Raw genomic sequence first — 21,546 nt, forward strand, 5'->3', positions numbered from 1 at the left:
TCAAATAATTTCAAATGAATAAAAATCCCTATCAATTGCATAAAAGCCTATGGCTTACTCTATTTTGTTTAAAATAACTGAACAAATGAAAACCCAACCCGAGCAGAAGTTATAAGAGTAAAAACCTAAAACAAATGGAAATTACCCCAAACAAAAGTAACGCCTTCTAAAGGCCAGAAGTCCACCTTCTGAAGGCCAGAGTGTCAGAGGGGGCGAAAACTGTCATCTGATTGAGGAGACGATTGTTCATTTTGACAATAATATTTTGCTTCGAAAAGCAAAAATCACTAAATGAGCTTTTTCTTTTCTTTTAATTTTTTCTTTTCTTTTTTCATTTTTTTTTTCGTTCTCAACTTTGATATCATGTCGTTCACTTACTGAAATTTATAAAAGAAATGGTGCAGCTGGTGCCCAGAAAGACAACATAGCTTTTCAAAGAATTTTATTGAATGTTGAAAAACACGAAGAAAATTTCTAAGGAGATATTATTTTAGGGAAAAACTATTTGAATATTCTTTTTAATGCTATTTTTTACTCATAGCCTAATTTGTACCATAACATATATTTTAAAACTATAAATGATAGATCCATCAAAATAATTAATTTTTTTCTTGTATTTTAACAACTATAAAAAAATATATACAATCCATAAATTTTGATTGCGCAATAGAAGATGATGTTTCTAGTTCGATTCTATTACATTAGTATATTTACCTGTTGTTAGGTGGAAAGGGTTGAGGGCATTCTCCCTGGAACAATACTTCCCTAATTTTATATAAGAATACTAATTCCCAAAAAATTTAACATATTAAAAAAGTTTTCCAAAGAAAATTAATGAGCTACATTAAACCAAAGACGAAGATAAATAAAGTCAAATAATTCAAAATGAATAAAAATTCCTATCAATAACAAAGAGACCTATGGCATGCTCTATTTTATTTAAAATAACTGAATAAATGAAGATCCAACACGAGCAAAAATTATAATAAGTAAAAACCTAAAACAAATAGAAATCATCACAAACAGAAGTAACGCCTTTTAAAGGCCTAAGCCTTCTGAAGGCCAGAGTGTCATTTGTGCCATACTTAAGACAATATTTATTTCGAGCAGTGTTATTTCCATTTGTCAAAATATTAACAATAAAGAAACAAAAATAAAACAGAAAAATCAAAATAATAAGCATGATTACAGGAAAGAGCTAATGAAGGTAGACTGACTGTTTAAAATATAATGATATTCATTCACTGAAGTCAGAGAAACTTTGGATTTATGAACATTACAAAAGAAAAGTAATGAAAATATTTTTTTTTTCAGTTAAGTCCAGATGGTGTTCGAAAGCCAAGAAAAAGCGGGCACTGTTGTTATGGTTTATAACATAGTTTTCACCATAATTAACGTATTGTTATTGTCTACGTTTCTTACAGTAACAGGTGGTAAATTTGTTTTGGGTAACACAAAGAGTATTGAGAACTGATAAGAGAAGGACTTCTAGTAACTGCATTTGGAATTAGTAGCGCAACTACTAACTGGAAATATTACCAGCGCAACTGACAATGCAGTGTTACCCAGTAGCATTTGAGGAATTCAAACCCAGCTTTATTTATTAAAGTCTAAATTTGAAGTAAATATCTCAGTTTGATTGATTCTGTCTAAAAATTTTGCAGAAGTAGGCAGGTTCTTTTTTACTTGTCAGGTAATTTTTATTGATTGGCAGGTAGTGCCAAGTTAGTATGCGGGATATTGGCTAATTCTTTAAAATGTACTTTAATATGCGTATTGTTCCTTTTTCGTCAAAGTTTTTTCGGTCTAATGTAATGGAAACAGTAAAAAAAAAAGCTATGCTACCATTATTTTTATTTAGATTCTAATAATTAAGTTTGTGATTTTTCCTGATAACACTGCTAACTGCTTTCCAATTTCTTTTCTCTTTCATCAGTCCTTGTATTGGCCCGACATATTTAGCTTTTATCCGTTCTAAATCAGTCAAGAGGACTTTTAAAGCGTTTCCAAGATCGTCTAAAAAACCTACCTTATTATGACAAAATTTTTCATTTATTTATCTTGAGATTTTCTTAGGGGAGGGAGGATTAAAAAGATGATGGCCTTTCACTAGACACGTTCTAAATTGAAATCTTATTCGTAAGATTATACTCTCTTTGTAAAAGTTTAGTTGTAAGCTAAACTTTCTCATTAGAAAATAATTTTTTTAATAGTTTTAAACAAAAAAATGACAACAACACTTAAATAAGTCACAGCAAATGCGTCAAAAAGCGAAAGCAAAAAAGCTAAGCAGATAGTTCGGCAAGGACCTCCCCCATGCCATCCTTAGTGCTCGACACAGCGAAAAAAACAACAAACAAACTAAAAACACCAACTTCTTGTAGTTAGCTCTTTCTCTATGTAATTAACTTCAAAAGATTTTTTTTCTGTGTTTAGCACCGACGACGGCTTGGCGGAGGTCCTTGCCAATATATCTACTTTTATTTTTGCTTTTTTTCAACTGGTTGAAAATCAACCTTATTTCTTAGTTTTTTATTTATGTTGTTTTTATTATAGTTCATTACTTTACTGAAGCACAAGGTTAGATCTGTTAATGGTAATAATTTTTTGTTCGACGGTTTGTTCAAATATTTAGAAAGTATTAATTAGTTTAACTGAATAACTGGGTATCACTTTGGTGAGCAGTGGCATCGGTTTATTTTTGTGCCGTTTTTATCAGCATTTATACGTTCAAATTCGAGAAAAAATGTCATCAAAATTCTAGGTAGCTATCCCTCCGACTTCCACACAGTTTCTCGTTCTGGCCTCAGTACATAAATTTATATCAATTTGTAATTGAGGTAGAGCTAATAGAAGAGTATGTTCCCAAATATGGCCGGTGTCTCTCGCAGAATAAATAGACCTCTACAAATGAATTGGATTGATAAGGATCAACCAGAAAAATTTGTCTTATTTTTCAAATGGTTTTCTAAAAATTGTGAGATAAGCCATGTATTTTTGGGTATGACTGCAAAATTTCTTTTTTCAACTATGAGTAACAATGTTTCTGTAATTACAGCTTTGAAAAGACTTTCAACCAGTCTATACTTTTGGACTTGAAAAAGTTTTTGTGCAATATTTCTGCTTCTCACTCGTTTGAAAACACCATCTACCAATCGTCTAGGCAATTTATTTTTTCAAGAGAAAACGACAAACTAATGTCGTACAAGGTAAGGATTTTTTATATAATCAGTTGAAAATTTCCTTTTTTTTATTAATTAATTAAAAAAAAACTTTCCGAAAAATAAGTTTTTCAAAGAAAAGAAAAGGCCGTTATAAACTTAAGCTCAGCAGATACAAATACCTGTTAAAATTCAAACTCAATACGACCAGAAATTACTATTAAAGAATAAATGAAACCCAAAACGAACAGAAATTAAATAAACAATCATAGGAAAAAGCATACAAGTAATAATATAAATGAATAAATAGATCTTAAAGCGAGTAATGCTTAGATTGAATATGAAAATCAAGCTTAGCCTAAAACGAAAAAAAATATTTTGCTATTGAAGTATAAATGAAACTTAAAACAAACAGAAATAAAATAAACAATCAATGCAAACAAACATACAATAGATATTTATGTAAATGAATAAATAAATCTTGAAAAGAGTGAAACTTAGATTGAATATGCAAATCAAGCTTGAAACGAACAAAAATCACTACAAACAAGGGTTTTGGTATCGCCTCCTTCTCTCTCTGTAAAAGTCCAGAACCTATTGCGTCATTGGCGCTTTACTGAACAACAATTTTATTAAAAATTATTTCCTTTGTACTTAATATTGAAGATAAACATTAAAATTATAGTAAAATTATGAACTGAATTTTGAGCTTTCAGCAATTAATATCATTATACATTAAATATTCAGTTTAATTTATTAGTTCTTTCTATAGTTGTTCAAGACGAATATAGTTGCACAACAAAGAAGAGTTGGGATAGTGCCCCCTTTCCTAACTGTAAATAAAAACCAAAAGCCTACTGCGTCATTGGCGCTTAACTGAAAAAAGGATTATATTACAAATATTTTCTTTTCCAGTTCCTAGAGCATTGAAAATAAAAATAAAATTAGAGTGAAATAAATTCTTGAACTGATGGATCTTTCAACAACTAATATCATTATCATAGGTAGCGCAATCTCGCTGCCTAAGTAAAGAACGATGTTGGCACAATGTATTTTAATTTTTTCTTCCAGACCAGGGCACTTCGTACCGAAGGAGTTACATCGAGAAGGGCTCATTCGATTGGAAATTGGAATGGCTAGTGCCCTTTTTAATAGTCGACAGTGATTGGAAGGCAACTAACACCCCTTCCACGCCCACCATTTCCCCAAACACATCCAATCAAAATTTTGAGATAGCCATTTTGTTCAGCGTAGTTGATTTCCAGAGAGAAATTATGTTTTTGAGGAGGACACTCCCCCACAACCCCCAGGACAAGGGTTTTGAGTTATACCCTAGGGGCATATAAGAACAATGTTGGCACAATGTATTATTTATTTTTTTTTTTCTTTTAGACCAGGGCACTTCGTATCGAAGAAGTTGTCGTAGAAACTTCGAAAAGGGCTCATTCAGTGTCTTGTGCCCTTTTTTATAGTCGAAAGTGATTGAAAGGCAAGTACCACCCCTTCCACGCCCACCATTTCCCGAAACACCTCCAATAATATTTGACATAGCCATTTTGTTCAGCATAGTTGATTTCCAGATAGAAATTAGGATTTTGAGGAGGACACTCCGCCACAGCCCTCAGGGCAAGGGTTGTAAGTTATGTCCTAGGGGCATATAAGGTTTTTATAGAAATTGTTGTCGAAGAAACTTCAAAAAGGGCTCATTCGATTGGAAATTCAAATGGCTAATGCCCTTTTTAATAGTCGAAAGTGATTGGAGGGCAACTAACCCCCCTCTCACACCCACCTGTCCCCCAAAAACATCCAATCAAAATTTTGTGATAGCTATTTTGTTCAACGTAGTTGAAAGTTCTGGAAATTAGGTCTTTGAGGATGACGACGCTCCCCAACCCCACAGCCCTCAGGGCAAGGGTTGTAAGTTATGCTCTGGGGGCAAATAAGTTTTTTTTAGAAAGCGTTGTCGTAGAAACTTCAACAAGGGCTCATTCGATTGAAAATTAAAATAGCTTGTGCCCTTTTTAATAGTGAAAAATGATTGGAAGGCAACTAACACCCCTTCCACGCCCATCATTCCCCCAAACACATCCAGTCAAAATTTTGAGATAGTCATTTTGTTCTACGCAGTTGAAAAATCTGGAAATTATACCTTTGAGGAGGACACTCCCCCACAATCTTCAGGGCAAAAATTATAAGTTATGCCCTGGGGGCATATAAGGTTTTTATTGAGAGCTTAGCCGTAGAAACTGTAAAAATGGCTTTTTTGATTGGAAATTCAATGGTCTAGTGCCCTTTTTAATAGTCGAAAGTGATTTGAGGGCAACTAACCCCCCTCTCTCGCCCATCTTTACCCCAAACACATCCAATCAAAATTTTTAGATAGTCATTTTATTCAACGTAGTTGAAAGTTTTACAAATTAGGTCTTTAAGGATGACAACCTCTTCCCCCCACAGCCCACAGGGCTGTAAGTTATTCCCTAGGGCATATAAAGTTTTTATAGAAAGCGATGTTGTAGAAACTTCAAAAGGGCTTATTCAATTGGAAATTGAAAGGGCTAGTGTCTTTTTTAATAGTCGAAAGTGTTTGTAGGGCAACTAACCCCCCTCTCACGCCCACCTTTTCCCCACACACATCCAATCAAACTTTTGAGATAGCCATTTTATTCAACATAGTTGAAAGTTCTGGAAATTAGGTCTTTGAGGATGACAACACCCCCACAGCCCTCAGGGCAAGGGTTGTAAGTTATGTCTTGGGGGCATATAAGTTTTTTTTTAGAAAGTGTTGTCGTAAAAACTTCAAAAAGGGCTCATTTGATTGGAAATTGAAATAGCGTGTGCCCTATTTAATAGTCAAAAATGATTGGAAGGCAACTAACACCCCTTCCACGCCCTTCATTTCTTCAAACACATCCAATCATTTTGAGATATCAATTTTGTTAAACGTAGTTGAAAGTTCTGGAAATTAGGTCTTTTAGGATGATAACCCCCTCAGAGCCCTTAATACAAGGGTTGTAAGTTTTATCCTGGGGACATATAAGGTTTATGTCGAAAGTTGTTGTAGAAATTTCAAAAAGGGCTCATTTGATCGGAAATTGAAAGGACTAGTGCCATTTTTAATAGTCAAAAGTGAGTGGAGAGTAATTAACCCCCTCTCACGCCGACCATTTCCCCAAACACATTCAATCCAAGTTTAGAGATAGCCATTTTGTTAAACGTAGTTGACAGTTCTGGAAATTATGTATTAAGGATGACAAACCCCCCAGAGCCCCCAGGGCAAAGGTTGTAAGTTATGCTCTGGGGACATATAAGGTTTTCATAGATAGTGTTGTCGTAGAAACTTCAAAAGGGGCTCATTTAATTGGAAATTGAGAGGGCTAGTGCCCTTTCTAATAGTCGAAAGTGATTGGAGGGTAACTAACCCGCCTCTCACGCCCACCATTCCCCAAACACATCCAATCAAAATTTACAGATTGCCATTTTGTTCAAAGTAGTAGAAAGTTCTGGAAATTTGGTCTTTGAGGATGACAACCCTCCCTTTAGCCCTCAGGGTAAGGGTTGTAAGTTATGCCCTGGGGGCATATAAGGGGTTTACTGAAAGCGTTGTCGTAGAAACTTCAAAAGGGCTCATTTGATTGGAAATTGAAAGGGCTAGTTCCTTCTTTAATACTTGAAAGTGATTGGAGAGCAACTAACACCCCTCTCACGGCCACCATTTCCCCAAATACATCCAATCAAAATTTCTGGAAATTAGGTCTTTGAGGATGACAACCCCCCTCACAGCCCTTAGGGTAAGGGTTGTAATTTATGCACTGGGGGCATATAAGGTGTTTATGGGAAGTGTTTATGTATAAACCAAAAAAGGGCTCATTCGGTTTGATTTGATTAGATATCAAAAGACCTAGTGCCCTTTTTAATAGTCGAAAGTGATTGGAGGGCAACTAATCCCCCTCCCACGTCCTCCCTCCCATTTGCCTATTATGTTTAAAAATTGATGTTACCTTAAGATTAAATCAAAATGCACTGTGTTAGTGCTAATTCCCAATAAGACATCTCAGCAGTGTGTTCAAACTTTCGGGGCTACTTCTGCTCTTAAAATTTAACCAAATCAAAATAGCGTAAGTATATCCAAGCTATCAAAGAAAGTAAACAGATTTTTTTTTTTTGCGAATGGTATCAAGTTTTCCATTTCAGGTCAACTAGAGGAGGTATGAAACTAAATTAAACACTGCTATTTGTGTCCAGATTTTTAAAAATTGCTGAAAATTTTTCTCCAGCATACAAATAGCAGGCCAAACTACAAAGTCTTAAAAAACGAAAATATTTAAAGTATTATTTTCTTTTTCCCTGAAAAGACTATGTCAATATAAAACGAACAGAAATTAATTAAAAAACTTTTTCCACAAAATAATTTTTCAAAGAAAAGTAAAGAACTCCGTTAATCCAAAAATTAGATAAAATAAAACAAAATAATCTACCAAGCGTGAAACTACCACAAATCAACATCGATAAATAAATGAAACCCAAAACGAACAGAAATTACAATAAATAACCCAGTCAAACTCAAAACAAGCAGAAATTAACATGAGTTGGGCTCAAAACCCCTATGCCTTCCCAAGGCCAGACCATAATTTGCACTTTACTGAAAAAAATACAAATGATGTTGCATTGTCAGTTTAAAATACATATAATGATATTTAGTAATAAAAATTTTAATATTATTTGATTTATTAAAGTTATAAAAGTAAAAACATTTATATTTTTTCAGTAAAGTTCAAATTAAGTTCTGGCCTTGGGAAGGCATAGGGGTTTTCAGCCCAACTCTCATTTTTCTCATTTTTTGTTTAATGGAGTTCTTTACTTTTTTTTGAAAAATTTATTTTTTGGAAAAAGTTTTTTTAATTAATATATCAAATATTCAATTTGATGTTGTTTATACTTTCCAAGACTGTTCAAGACGCACGTAGTTTTCAATAAATCGCCAATGACGCAGTAGGTTACAAACTTTTACATTGAGAGAAAGCGAAATCCAAACTCGTGCTTGTAAGGATTTTTGCTTGGTCTGGGAGTGATGGGCGTATCCAATTTAATTTTTACTTGCCGTGAAGTACAAGTATCCAGTAGAAGCTGTGTATTGTGTACGATTGCTTACAGTGATTGCTCGACTAGTTATCATTCGTTTTTAAGTTTCATTTATGCTTCAATAGCAAAATATTTTTTTTCGTTTTAGGCTAAGCTTTATTTTCATATTCAATCTAAGCATTACTCGCTTTAAGATCTATTTATTCCTTTATATTATTTTTTGTTCTATGTTTTTTCCTATGATTGTTTATTTAATTTCTGTTCACTTTGGGTTTCATTTATTCTTTGATAGTAATTTCTGGTCGTTTTGAGTTTGAATTTTAACAGGTATTTGTTTCTGCTGAGCTTATGTTTAAAATGGCCTTTACTTTTTTTGAAAAACTTATTTTTCGGAAAGTTTTTTTAATTATTTTTTTCGTTTTTGATTGCAAAAACTTTCAAGTTTTTTAAATTTTCTTGTTTCAAATCAAACTTTAAAAAAAAAAATCAAATCTTCACCAAAGTATCAAAACTGGTATCAAAGTAACAATATCAAAGTGAAAAAAGTTTGCTCCCTTTGAAATGCATCCCTTTTGAAGTTTATACGACGACCCCTTCTATATGAAGTGCGTCTGGGAAAAAATAAATGGAGTGTGGGAGGAGGCTAGCTGCCCTCCGATCACTTTTTACTCTTAGAAAGTAAATTATAACTTTCAATTTCCAATCAAATGAGCCCTCTATGAAGTTTTTTACGAGCATCCCTTCCATAACAACCATATATGCCCCCAGGGCATAACTTACAACGCCTACCCTCGGGCCCTGGGGGGTTGTGTCGACCCCGGAGTTTTTATTATCTGAACTTTGAACTATTTTTGACAAAATGTCTATCTCAAAATTTTTATCTGATGTATTTACCTTGTGAGGGGAAGGGGGGGCTAGTTGCCCTTCAATATCTTTTGACTCTTAAAAAGTGAATGAGAACTTTCAATTTCCAATCAAATGAGCCCTCTCCGAAGTTTATACGAGAATCCCTTCCATAAAAACCATATATGCCCCCAGAGCATTACTTATAACGCCTGCCTCCGGGCCATGGGGGGTTGCGTCGGCACAGGAGTTTTTCTTATCTGAACTTTGAATTATTTTTAATGAAATGGCAGTTTTAAAAATGTTATCGGATAGGCTTGGGGGGTAAAGGGTGTGTGTGTGTGGGGGGGGGGGCTAGTTGCCCTCGGACATCTTTTGACCCTTAAGAAGTGAACTAGATTTTGAATTTCCCATCAAAAGAGTCCTCTTTGAAATCTGTACGAGCATCCATTTCATAAGAATCGTACATGCCCCCAGGACAACACTTACAACACCTACCCCCTGGGCCCTGGGGGGTTGTGTTGACACCGGAGTTTTGTTAACTAATTTTTTAACAACTTTTTGGAAGCAAGCTATCGCAAAATTTCTCGCAAAGGGGTATGAAAAAATAACATGGGGGAGAGGGGGCTAGGTGCCATAAATCTCCTCACCCTTAAAAAGTGAACTAGAAATTTAAATTTCCAATCAAATGATCCCTCTGTGAAGTTTATACGAGCATCCATTTCATAAGAACCATACATGCCCTTAGGGAATAACTTAGAACGCCTTCCTCTGGGCCCTGGGGGGCTGTGGTGACATCGGAGTTTTTCTTATCCGACCTTTGAAATATTTTTTTTTCAAAATGGTTATCCCAAAATTTTCATAAGATGGGTTTGGGAAAAGAAGGCGTAGGGGGGGGGGCTAGTTGCCTTCGGATCATTTTTGACTATTAAAAAGTGAACTCATAATTTCAATTTTCAATCAAATGAGCCCTATCTGAAGTTTATACGAGTATCCCTTTCATAAGAACCAAATATACCCCAGGGCATAAATTACAACACCTGTCCCCGGGCCCTGGGGGGCTGTGTCGGCACCTGAGTTTTTTTTATCTGACTTTTGAACAATTTGTAACTTAATGCCTATCTCAAAATTCTTATCGGATGTATTAGGGAAAAAGGGGCGTGGGAGGTGGGCTAGTTGCCCTCCAATCTCTTTTGGCTCTCAAAAACTGAACTAAAACTTTCAATTTTCAATCAAACTAGCCCTCTCTGAGGTTTTTACGAGCATCCCTTCCATAAGAACCATATATGCCCCATATAACTTATGACCCTCGCCCTGAAGACCTTGGGGGAGGAGTGTCATGCTCAAAGATATGATTTCCAGAACTTTTAACTAATATATTTCAACCATATATATTCCCCCAGGGCATAACTTACAACGCCTGCCCTCGGGCTCTGGGGGGCTTTGTCGACCCCGGAATTCTCGTTACATGGTCTTTGAACTATTTTTTTTTTAAATAGTTAGATAAGAGATAAGATATTTATTTCAGAAAATGGCTATCACAAGCTTCGAAGGGCCGAATTCGCATTTCGGGGTCATATAATAAAAAAAGACATAAATAGCACAACAACTAAAAAACTGGCTAAACAATGCCAAAAACAACAATATCATAAAGGCAAAGACATTCATTAGTCTAAAAAAAAGTGTCAAATGTAAGAAAGTTAAAAAGTCACAAATTAAAACAAAACCAAAAAAAAAAATTGAGATAAAAATAATGTTAAAAAGGTTTAAAAGAGATTATATAAAAAGGGGAGGGAACAAAAGAGCCAAACGGACACCAGCATGGGTATCACCAGTAAAAAAAAAAAAAAAAAAAAAAAAAAAAAAAAAAATTGTGGTTTATTTGATAAGTAATGAAGGGGACAAAGGTTTTTTCATATATGGAGGTTAAAAAACGGATGGGGGACAAGATAGGGATGGGTTCAGATACAGTACGTGGCAGGCGGTGTCTGGATGGGGAGTGTCTATTTGAGAAAATGTTTTCCGTAGGAGGGTTTATTATTGTATATGTTGCAAAACGGAGACATGACCTTCCTCTCATGTGCTCAATAGTTTCTAGCTTGGTCATTTTTAGAAGGAGTGAATATGGTATCATAGCTTCTTTAACAATTATTCTTAGGGCTCTTTTTTGAATAGATTCAATTTTATCGGATTCATCACGGGAGATGTCAGGATGCCAAACTGGAAAGCATATTCAAGATATAGGTGGACAAAGAAGGCATAAATCCTTAAAAACTGGTATGAGGGGATATTAAATTAAGTTAAGAGCTTAAGAAGAGATTTAGATACATAAGCTCTATGGGCAATTTCTTTCACATGGATATCCCACTTTAAATAAGAAGACAATGTAACCCCAAGTAATTTAAAGGAAGAAACAGAAATATCTGGGGGTATAGAGTCAAGGAAGGCGGGAATATTTCAAGAAATTTATCGTAATTATATTTGATTTAGTGGAATTTACTTTCATATTTAGGTTCTTAGCTTCATCCGAAATGTGGGATAGAATTTCAAGGGGGTCACTTTTAAAATTCCTGTGACATACTTCGAGGATCGTCAAGTCATCCACGTATTTCCACCTTTGGGGGAAATCCTTACCAATATCATTAACCATGACTAGAAATAAAAGTGGTCCCAATAAGGTTCCTTAAGGAATTCCAGAATATATAGGGAGGGGGTAGAGAAAATATTTTTGTATTTAACAACTTGTGATCTATTTGAAAGAAACGATATAACAATATTTACTTACAGAGGATCAAGTTTAAAGTTAACCAGGAGTGAACGAACTAGGGTGGTGCGGTCAACCAGGTCAAAAGCTTTTTGGAAATCAACTACGACAAGGTTCAGCCAGACATTTGGTTTATCAAGGTTACTTACGATGGTATGCATTAAGTGCACAAGGTAATGGGTGGTGGAAGTTTTCTTTAAGTTACCAAACTGCCGGGTGTCAATACGCGGACAAATTTTATCCTTAAGCCAGTCACAGAGGAAACCTTCGTAAAGTTTGGAAAAAACAGAAGTGAGCGTAATGGGGCGAAAGTCAGACTGGCGCATTTTTTAGGGACACGTGTTATAAAACCTTGTTTCCAGCAACTTGGGAATTTACCAAATTTTGTGATGTGGTTGAAAATATTTGATAAAGGCTCAGCAATTTTGTCCGAAATGGGTTTAATTAAGTCAACTGGGATGTACAAGGGACAAATACTTGATTTTCTAAGCTTAAGAATTTTATTTATAACATCAGAGGGAGAAATAAAGGGGAAGGAAGTACTGGGAGGCATAGTTTGACTTGAGCCAGTGAAAGGGGGGAGACTTTGCACGATGGAAGCAAGGTACAAGTTCAGATCGTTGGCAGTCTTATTAGGGGGTTCAGGGAGATGAAAATCAATTTCGGAAGGACTTTTTCCGCATATTTCTTTAATTTTTCTGTACCATTGCTTGGGCTTGTTGGAATATATATCTTTGACCTTATTATTATAGTAATTAGAAGCTGCTTTTCTTAATTTTTTCTTTAGGAACTTCCTTAGACTATTAGCCTCAGTAATGCGACCTGCTTTGAAAAAAATGATTTTTTTTTCTTATAAGTTTTTTAAAAGACTCAGTAACGTAAGGCTTATCTGTAGAACACTTTTTAAATTTTTTCTCAGGGAAGTGGAATTCATAATTACTCCTCAATAGATTTTGGAGGGACAAAGCCATGTAGTCATCGTCATTTGTTTGATACACAGTGAGCAATTTTCAGTAGTAATCCAGGAGCCAAAATTGAAAAGTCCTGAGTCAGTGAGAGGTCTATAAGCGGTTCAGTTATAAAAAACGACTGTTTAACTTTAGCCAGCGGAGATAGGAAAAAGCTAAAGGGGTAACTACCCCCTAGAGGGGGCAGAGTGGAGACGGGTTTGTAAAACTTCAAAAGATTAGTGCAAATTAAATCAAGAGTAGTATTGCCTTTTGTAGTAGGGACATTAAACGACCTGTTTTAAATTAAAAGCGTTAAATGTACAATCAAGTCTTATATTGTTTGTGTCACCCATCAGGAAAATTCCTGCATTTGGGTATTTGGATTGTACAAAGTCAGCACTTGCATGTAATTTTTCGATAAAATTTATTTTGCCACGGATCTCTGATTAGGGGAGTAATAAAAACAACAAAGGACAATTAAATTAAAAGGACGCGGCAAGACTTTGGGTCGAACACATACCCACATAACTTCATCAAAGGGATTAAGACACGGAATTGGGATTTCACTTGGATATTAATCATTACGGATAAAGAACAGAATTCCGCCACCTTTCTTACCCAGAGGGTGGTTTTCTGGTCTGAGTTTAATAAATTGAGAAAAATTGGTAATCTTTAACATGTGCAATTTTTGAGCTTTAACTTCATTAATAGCGATTAAATCTAATATATATATTTTATAATGGGTGTATAATTCATTAATTTTTTCAAAGTTAAGGCTTACAGCGTTGCTCAAAAAATGTTTGGGTAATCGAAAACGACTTGTGAAGGCATTGTTTATACGCTTTAATTTTTTTATATCACAGATAGTGTCGAGGGTTCTAGTGGAATTCTTGACGGAGGCTAAAGTTGTATAGTGAGAATAAGGGACAGGGGGATCAAATCCATCTTTTTCAAATACGATTGCATTTAATTGAGCAGGTACTATCAGAGACTGTAAACAGCAGTAACTATTTGAAGTTTTAGAAACTCTGCATGGAGGTGTTAAAAGAGGATCATTCTGCCTGCTTACTCTTCAACCAGAGTCATATTGGTTGGGTAGCCTGGGGGGATAAAGTGCAAGGGATGGGAGAAAGGTTTCCTGGTGGTCTGGGACTAAGTCAAGTTGGGAGTGTTCTTTAAATGGGGGGTCGGGGAGCAAGATGAAGCTGAGGGAGGGAAGTATGGTGGGGGGTCTCTGAGAGGGGAGGGGTTGGGTTTGTTTCGGCAAATAACGGGTGGAGTCCAGAACCGGCTGGTAACTTTTTGGACGCACGGAGACGAAAGGAGTCGAAAGGAAGTGTATTTTTGGGAGGAATATGAGTGAGGAGGGTTTGGGGATGGTCTGAATTGAGCGGTGATTTTGGGGGTTGGACTGACTGGGCACGCGTAAGTACTTGGGGTGGAGGATTGTTTCGAGGGATGGATTCCTGTGGTATACTGCGCTGTATCAGGTATGCAGGGGGATAAAACTGAAAGTCGAATGGAACTCCAACAAGAGGAGGGGGGAGGGTCGTGAATAATTTCGGCGTCGCTCTAAAAAGCGTTGGGTTTTAAAACAGCGGTCCGAACCTGAGGACTCAAGAGCAAAATTGCACGACTTATAAAAACAAGGTAAAACATAACAAAGATTAACATGGTCAAAAATACACTTATAAGACACACAAACTCCTAAAATAAACTGACTACAAATATGCAGAAACTTGCATTGTTTGCGGAACTTGCAGAAACCACTATCAAAATGCTTGCAGATTACATTTTCCTTTCTGCTTATTATTGTGTTTATTTCACTTTTATCCTTCACTTTCGTAATTTTTTCAAAGATAATAAAAATGTCATCTTCTGGTAATGACTTCTCCATAACCTTTTTGTTTAGTTCATTATCACCAGATAATTTATGTGAAAAGCCGGAAGTCACTGGACTATTAACGAACTCAAGGGCGTCATCAGTAGTCATACTACACGTAAGTATTTGTAAGTTCTCAGGGGATAATCTAGAATTAATGCTGGATTTGCTGAACTCAGATAATTGATTCCCTAGGGTAATAATAATTGCTTCGTTGTTTTTTAAATCCTCTTGTAATTTGGTGATTTTCAATTTAAGGGTCACCTGATTGTTCTATAGACTGCAGAGTTCATCTTCCATAAGGAGACGTTGTGAATTATGGGAGTTGATATTTTCACTTAATTTTTTAATTTCAAGATCACGTTCCTGGAGTATATCGTTACCAATTTTTTGGTCATTGAGAAAAATTTCAACTTGTTTTTTCAAATCTTCAATGGCTATTTCATGCTCTGAATTCTTCTCTAACTGGGAATTGTATTTAGCTCGGAGATCATCCTGCTGTTTGATGTGTTTAACACAGTCAACACAAGGAAGGACTTGGGAAGCTTTATTTTTTGAAATTGATTTTGGGGTTGTTGTTTTTGTGGCAGACTTGGGCGTAAAGCGTGGTTTAGAGAACAGGGGGTAGAGAAAGTGGTGTTAAAGGTGATGCGGGGTCCTCATTTAAAGAACGGGGGGAATGGTAGTTTAAACAAAACCACTCATCACATTGTATTCTCTCCTCAATAGGAATGCCTGCACATTTTGGATGAAACCACTGCTGACACCGACTGCACTGCACTGTTCCACTGGCGGCACGAAGTCTGCACTCAGGGCATGTGTATTTCATGGGCCTTGACATAATAGCGAAACAATAAATTTAGTTAATATAGCTCGAAACTGGTCAATGACTGAAACTTGGATTATAAATACTTCCAAAAACGGGTTTCAAAAATTTAACCCAGCATAGGTGTTAACAGGTCAAATGCCAGGAAGCGACTGAAAAAAAGTTCTTATCAGATGGGTTTGAGAAAAAAAGGGCACGGATGGGGGGGCGCTAGCTGCCTTTCTATCTCTTTTGACTCTTAAAAAGTGAACTAGAACTTTCAATTTCCACCGACATTAGTCCCTTTTGAAGTTTATACGAGTATCCCTATCGTAAATACAATATGTGCCCCCAGGGCATAACTTACAACGCCTGCCCCCAGGCCCTGGGGAGTTGTGTCGACACAGGAGTTTTTGTTACATGATCTTTGAACGATTTTTAACCAAATAGCTATCTCAAAATTTTCATCGGATGCATTTGGGGAAAAGGGTGTGGGGGGGGGGGGTTACCCTTCAATATCTTTTGACGCTTAAAAAGTGAACTAGAACTTTCAGTTTCCAATCAAATGAGCCCTCTCTGAAGTTTATACGAGCATTCCTCCCATAAGAACCATATATGCTCCATATAACTTATAACCCTTGCCCTGAAGACCTATGCCCCCAGGGCATAACTTATAACCCTTGCCTTGAGGGCTGTGGGGGAGTCTCTTCTTCAAAAACATAATTTCCATCTCGAAATCAACTACGTAGAACAAAATGGCTATCTCAAAATTTTGATTGGATGTGTGTGGGGAAATGATGGGCATGGAAGGGGTGTTCGTTGCATTCCAATCACTTTTGACCCTTAAAAAAGGCACTAGAACGTTCGATTTCCAATCGAATGTGCCCCCTTTGAAGTTTTTACGACGACCCCTTCCATATGAAGTGCCTCTGGGGAAAAAATAATAATAAATAGATAAATAATAAAACATTGTAGCCATATGGCCTTTACTATTGGCAACTCTATAGCGTTGAAAAACGGTCATTGAAAAAAAGAACACTTAACACTTGGAAAAAACACTTAAACGAAACATTATATTTACTTTATACTGGGATTTTTTTTTTTTTTTTTTTTTTTAGTTAACAAAATTTCCAGATACCTCGCTATTCTTCAGTCATTTTTTGGCGGCCCTATACATAGAAAGAATTGTTTTCTGACTTCAAACTTTCCAAATACTTTACCCCCCCCCCCCCAAAAAAAAAAAAAATAAATAAAAACTTCCCTTCATTTGTTAATTCTATCGTTTCACTCAGCAAAACGCAGCTTATGCTTAAGTATTATATATTTTATATATTATATTTATATATTTTATGTAGCGTTACATAGCTTTTGTATACCTTTACATTTTTTTTCTATACCACCTTATTATTATCAGTCATCAAAAATGAAGATTGTTGGTTTGGATTCCAATCAAGCAATTTTGATTTGATTTTTTCTTTTTTCAGGCAGAGCTTCCAGAAGGAAACTTTATCTCAGAAGCAATGCTCAAAAAGGAAAGTGGAAAATTCTATGCTGATTTGAAGTCATTTCTTAATGACAAGACTGTGAATGCCAAATCTATTGAATATATGAGTCTTCCTGATCAATTCTTTAGAATGTATTCAGTACAGAACGGAACAGGTAAGTCACAAAGTGCGTTTTTTCAATTTTTGGGCAAAAAATTACCACCTATTTTAACGAAGAAATCACGGTTTCACAACTTACTCAGTCCTTGATGGAAAAGGTGAGACAGCAGTTAAGAAAACAAGACACAGAAAACATGAAAGTAATTTCTTTAAAAGCTAATCAGTAAACGACAGAACAGAAAACAGAAAAAGGGCCATTTTTGGCCGCATTTACGGGCAATATTTTTGATTTTACTCAAATATTAATTCCTATGCATGTATATAGTCCAGAAAGGGAACAGGTAACACGATGAGTATTACTTGCTGTGATTTCTTCTTGTGCTAAAGTCAGTTAGCTGAGGCTTTTCTTAATGTATCCCACAAAGTATCTCCGGAATCTAATTTGGTTCCAAATATTTGAACAATCGAGCCATTGAATCCATGGCCCTTCTCTGAAAACTTTTAATTTTAAAAACGTCTTCTTTTACTTCCCTTATTTTCGTGTAATTTGAAAGTGTTTGTGCTTTGTCCTGTTCCACCCTTTTCTGAATACTTAAGATTTTAACGATTTCTTCCCCAGTTTCCCATCTCTCCTTTTAATTAGCCAGTATTTTGTTTTGATCCTCCCTGGCACTAGAGACGAAAAATGAAAATGCTACATTTTAACTCCACACTTCAAATGATTGAAGAAAACAGCTATCTAGTTATGAAATAAAAGCCCAGGAAATTATAATTGACCCAAAAGTTCTTCAAAAAATCGCTGTAAATGCATCAACAACTTTATGATGGTAAATTTTGTCGACGTTAACCAGATTTCGGGCATTCATGGTAACATATACATAAATAAACTTTTTTGTATCTCCTATCAACACAAAGCACACAATAGTCAAAAGTCCCGCAAACCATACCTCGTAATTTAGCTAAGTGACCCACAATTTGCAGCTTGGAATGACCCCCCCCCCCACTCTAAGTGACTAGTAAGAAGTTATTTGGCTCAATAGTAACCGAAACTCTAAAAATGGAATTTTGATAACAATGGATGAAGAAAAAAAATTGCTTTTTATGCAGATTCCAAATATATAAAAATTTTTAAGTTTAGTGTTACCCATCAGTAGCTAGGAGCCCGAGAAACTTTGCCTGATTTTCGAGAAAGGGGAAAAACACCCAAGAAAATTGACGTCATTCATCAAGCTTGCACATGAAAATGCAGTTTTTTTGTGAAAATTGATTCTATTTAGAACTATTTAATTTTCAATTACAAAAGGCACTAGATGTAGCAATTTTTTTTAAAACGAGCCATTAAACAGCTCTCTATGATTTTCCAGTGCCCTGCTAGCTGAGGAGAAATAGAAAAAAAAGATGCCGCGTATGCGAATATAGTACTTAAAGCAAATTTTCCTGTTTTTCAACAGGCTTCTTACTACTTCTGGGATAAAAGAATTATTCGCTAACCGCTGTGCCGCTACCCCTCTTCTTACTTCTCTTGGTAGGAGGACAAGTCCAGCATGAATTCAACCCCAGTAACATATACAAGTAAAAACAGAGGCGAGGTTAGAATGAAACTAATTTTCTCAAAATCAGAGCAGAGCAGATGGCCAGCCTCTACGACAAATTTTACAAACGATCTCACCTAATCATTTGTACCTAATTCATGCATCTTGCAGAAACGATTCCGAAACTCAATATCACACTAAATTTAGAAATATTGATATTCCTATAATATTTCCTATACTGTATAATTACTGGACATAATTACTGGACTTTTCAACAAGGTTTACAAAATATATCTTATAAAAAGTTTTGATCAGATATGTTTTGAGGAATGATAGGCTTGGGGTGGGGGCTGATTGCCCTCCATTAATTTTTGACTGTTGAAAAGGGCACTAAAACTTCCAACTCCCAATCAAATGAGTTCTCTCCGATCCAAGTCTTATGTGGCCACCCGTTCCATAAAAACCTTATATGTCCTGGGACATAGCTTAAAACTCTTCCACATTGGCTCTGGGGGATTGTGTCCACTCTAAAGACATTACTATATGATTTTTGGACTATTGCTTACAAAATAGCTATATCTCAATTTCAATTGAATTTGTTTTGGGAAAAGAGGATGTCAGGGAGAGGGGGGCTAGCTGCTTTCTTGTATTTTCCTCACAGTCCGCTTATCAAACAGTTCGTGGTAACGAACTGTAAGTAAGGAGCGACCCGGCACAATGGTAACCGAAACTCTAGAAAACGGGTTTTTGATACCAATAGATATATCAAAAGAATAAGATTTCAATGCTGATTTCAAATATATAACTTTCATCAAGTTTAGTGCTACCCATCAAAAGTTATAAATTTGCCTAATTTTCAAAAAAAGGGGGAAAGACCCCCTAAAAGTTAAAAAACCTTAATGAAAATCACACCATCATATTCAGCGTATCAGAGAACCCTACTGTAGAGGTTTCAGGCTCCTATCTACAAAAATGTGGAATTTTACATTTTTTGGCAGAAGAAAGATCACGGATGCGTGTTTATTTGTTTGTTTGTTTGTTTTTTTGTTTTTTTCCCCAGGGGTGATCGTATCGACCCAGTGGTCATAGAATATCGTGAGAGGGCTCATTTTAAAGGAAATTAAAGTTCTAGTGGCCTCTTTAACTGACCAAAAAAATGGAGGGCAGCTAGGCTGCCTCCTACGCTCATTTTTTCCAGAAGTCACCCGATAAAAATTTTGAGATAGCCATTTTGCTCAGCATGATCGAAAATATGATAAATATGTCTGTTAGGATGACTTAATCTACCCCTGAATAGTTCCTCGAGAGGAAGGAGAATTTTTAATGGGGGAAGGGAAATTGCCATGAAGGGGGCGCCGGACTTGCCAGCATTATTTATTGGTTATTGGGAAGTATACAACCATTTTCAGGAAGGATTTTTTCTGGAGGGGGGGGGGGCTAGAGGAGGGGTTACTCTTTAGAATATTTCCGTGGAGGATGTTTCTTTGGGGGAAGGGACATTTCTATGAAGGGGGCGCCGGATTTCCAAGCATTATTTAAAAAACGATCAGAAATTAAATAAAAAAAAAACAAGTTTTTTCAACTGAAATGTAAGAAGGAATATTAGAACTTAAAACGAACAAAAATTATAACGTATATGAGGGGGTTCTCCCCCAAGTCAATACCTCGCTCTTTACGCTACAGTTTTTTTTTAGTGCTTTCAAAAGAGCTATCTATTCTAATTAAACGGCCTTTGTGATTCAGGGGTTTGTGAATCAAAATTTTTTTTAACTTTTAACGCAAAGAGCGTGGTATTGACTAAGGGGAGAACCCCCTCATATACGTAATAACATATACGTAATAAAAAAAAAACAATAAAAAAAACAAGCGATACGGCTCAATAGTAATCGAAACTTTTAAAAACAGAATTTTGATGTCAATAAATGAATCAAAAGAAAGTGTTTATAATACTGATTCTAAATATATAAATCTTATTAAGTTTAGTATTAATCATCAAAGGCTACGAGCCTGAGGAAATTTACTCGATTTTTTAAAGAGGGGGGGAAAATCCCCTACAAGTGAAAGAATTTGAATGAAAATCACACCGTCAGATTCAGCGTATCAGAAAACCCTATAACATAGGTTTCAAGCTCATATCTGCAAAAATCTGCAACTTTGTATTTTTTGCCAGAAGAAAAATATACGAATATAGAAGTTAGTTACGTAAGTTAATTTGTGAGGACATCCATTTAGCAAAAGAAAAGTAAAAGTTTTATGCAAATAAAAGCTGCATTAACTAAAAAACGATCAGAAATTAAATAAAAAAAACACAAGTTTTTTAAACTGAAAGTAAGGAGCGACATTAAAACTTAAAACGAACAGAAATTATTCCGTATATGAAAGGGGCTGTCCCCTCCTTAACGCCTCGCTCTTTACGCTAAAGTTTGACTCTGTCTCAACTTTATTTTTTAAAACAATAAAAAACTTTAGCGTAAAGAGCGAGTCGTTGACGAGGGGACAGCCCCTTTCCTATACGGAAAAATTTATGTTCGTTTTAAGTTTTAATGTCGGTCCTTACTTTCAGTTCAAAAAACTTGTTTTTTTTTATTTAATTATATAAGAATCGTCTTCAAAATTGTAAAAAAAAAAAATCATCAAATTTGAGAAATTTTTACCAAAGCCTCAAAGAGTTTGTTTTTAGCCCCCGAATGTTATAAATTTCAGTAAGCGGCCCTTCAGATAAATAAGTAGGTAGGGAGGGGGCCAAGAATATACCCCCTAAGCCACCTAGCTCTGAGAAATATCGAGACAATGAATGTTTGAGCAATATTTTCCAGGAAAAGTATTATTCTTTTACTTCTTGCAATTCAGTTCCTGATTATTCTCATGGCAACTAAAAGGAAGTTCTGCCTTTTTTCGTGCTATTTCAGAATATTAGAATTAGAAA

At 35.6% G+C, this 21,546-nt stretch overlaps 1 protein-coding gene across 1 annotated transcript in view; it reads left to right on the forward strand.

The window, feature by feature from the left end:
• Positions 1 to 21,546, forward strand: part of LOC148949030 (uncharacterized) — a 387,072-nt gene that overhangs the window by 275,501 nt on the left and 90,025 nt on the right. The window contains exons 41-42 of the mRNA XM_089095093.1: positions 3,059 to 3,209; positions 16,969 to 17,143. Of these exons, the coding sequence (XP_088951219.1) occupies positions 3,059 to 3,209; positions 16,969 to 17,143 (326 nt within the window). The remainder of the gene's footprint in view (positions 1 to 3,058; positions 3,210 to 16,968; positions 17,144 to 21,546) is intronic.

The sequence above is a fragment of the Artemia sp. Qi Xiang Cuo genome, chromosome 9 (assembly GCF_049724085.1).
Source record: "Artemia sp. Qi Xiang Cuo chromosome 9, ASM4972408v1, whole genome shotgun sequence".
Taxonomy (NCBI): Eukaryota; Metazoa; Arthropoda; class Branchiopoda; order Anostraca; family Artemiidae; genus Artemia; species Artemia sp. Qi Xiang Cuo.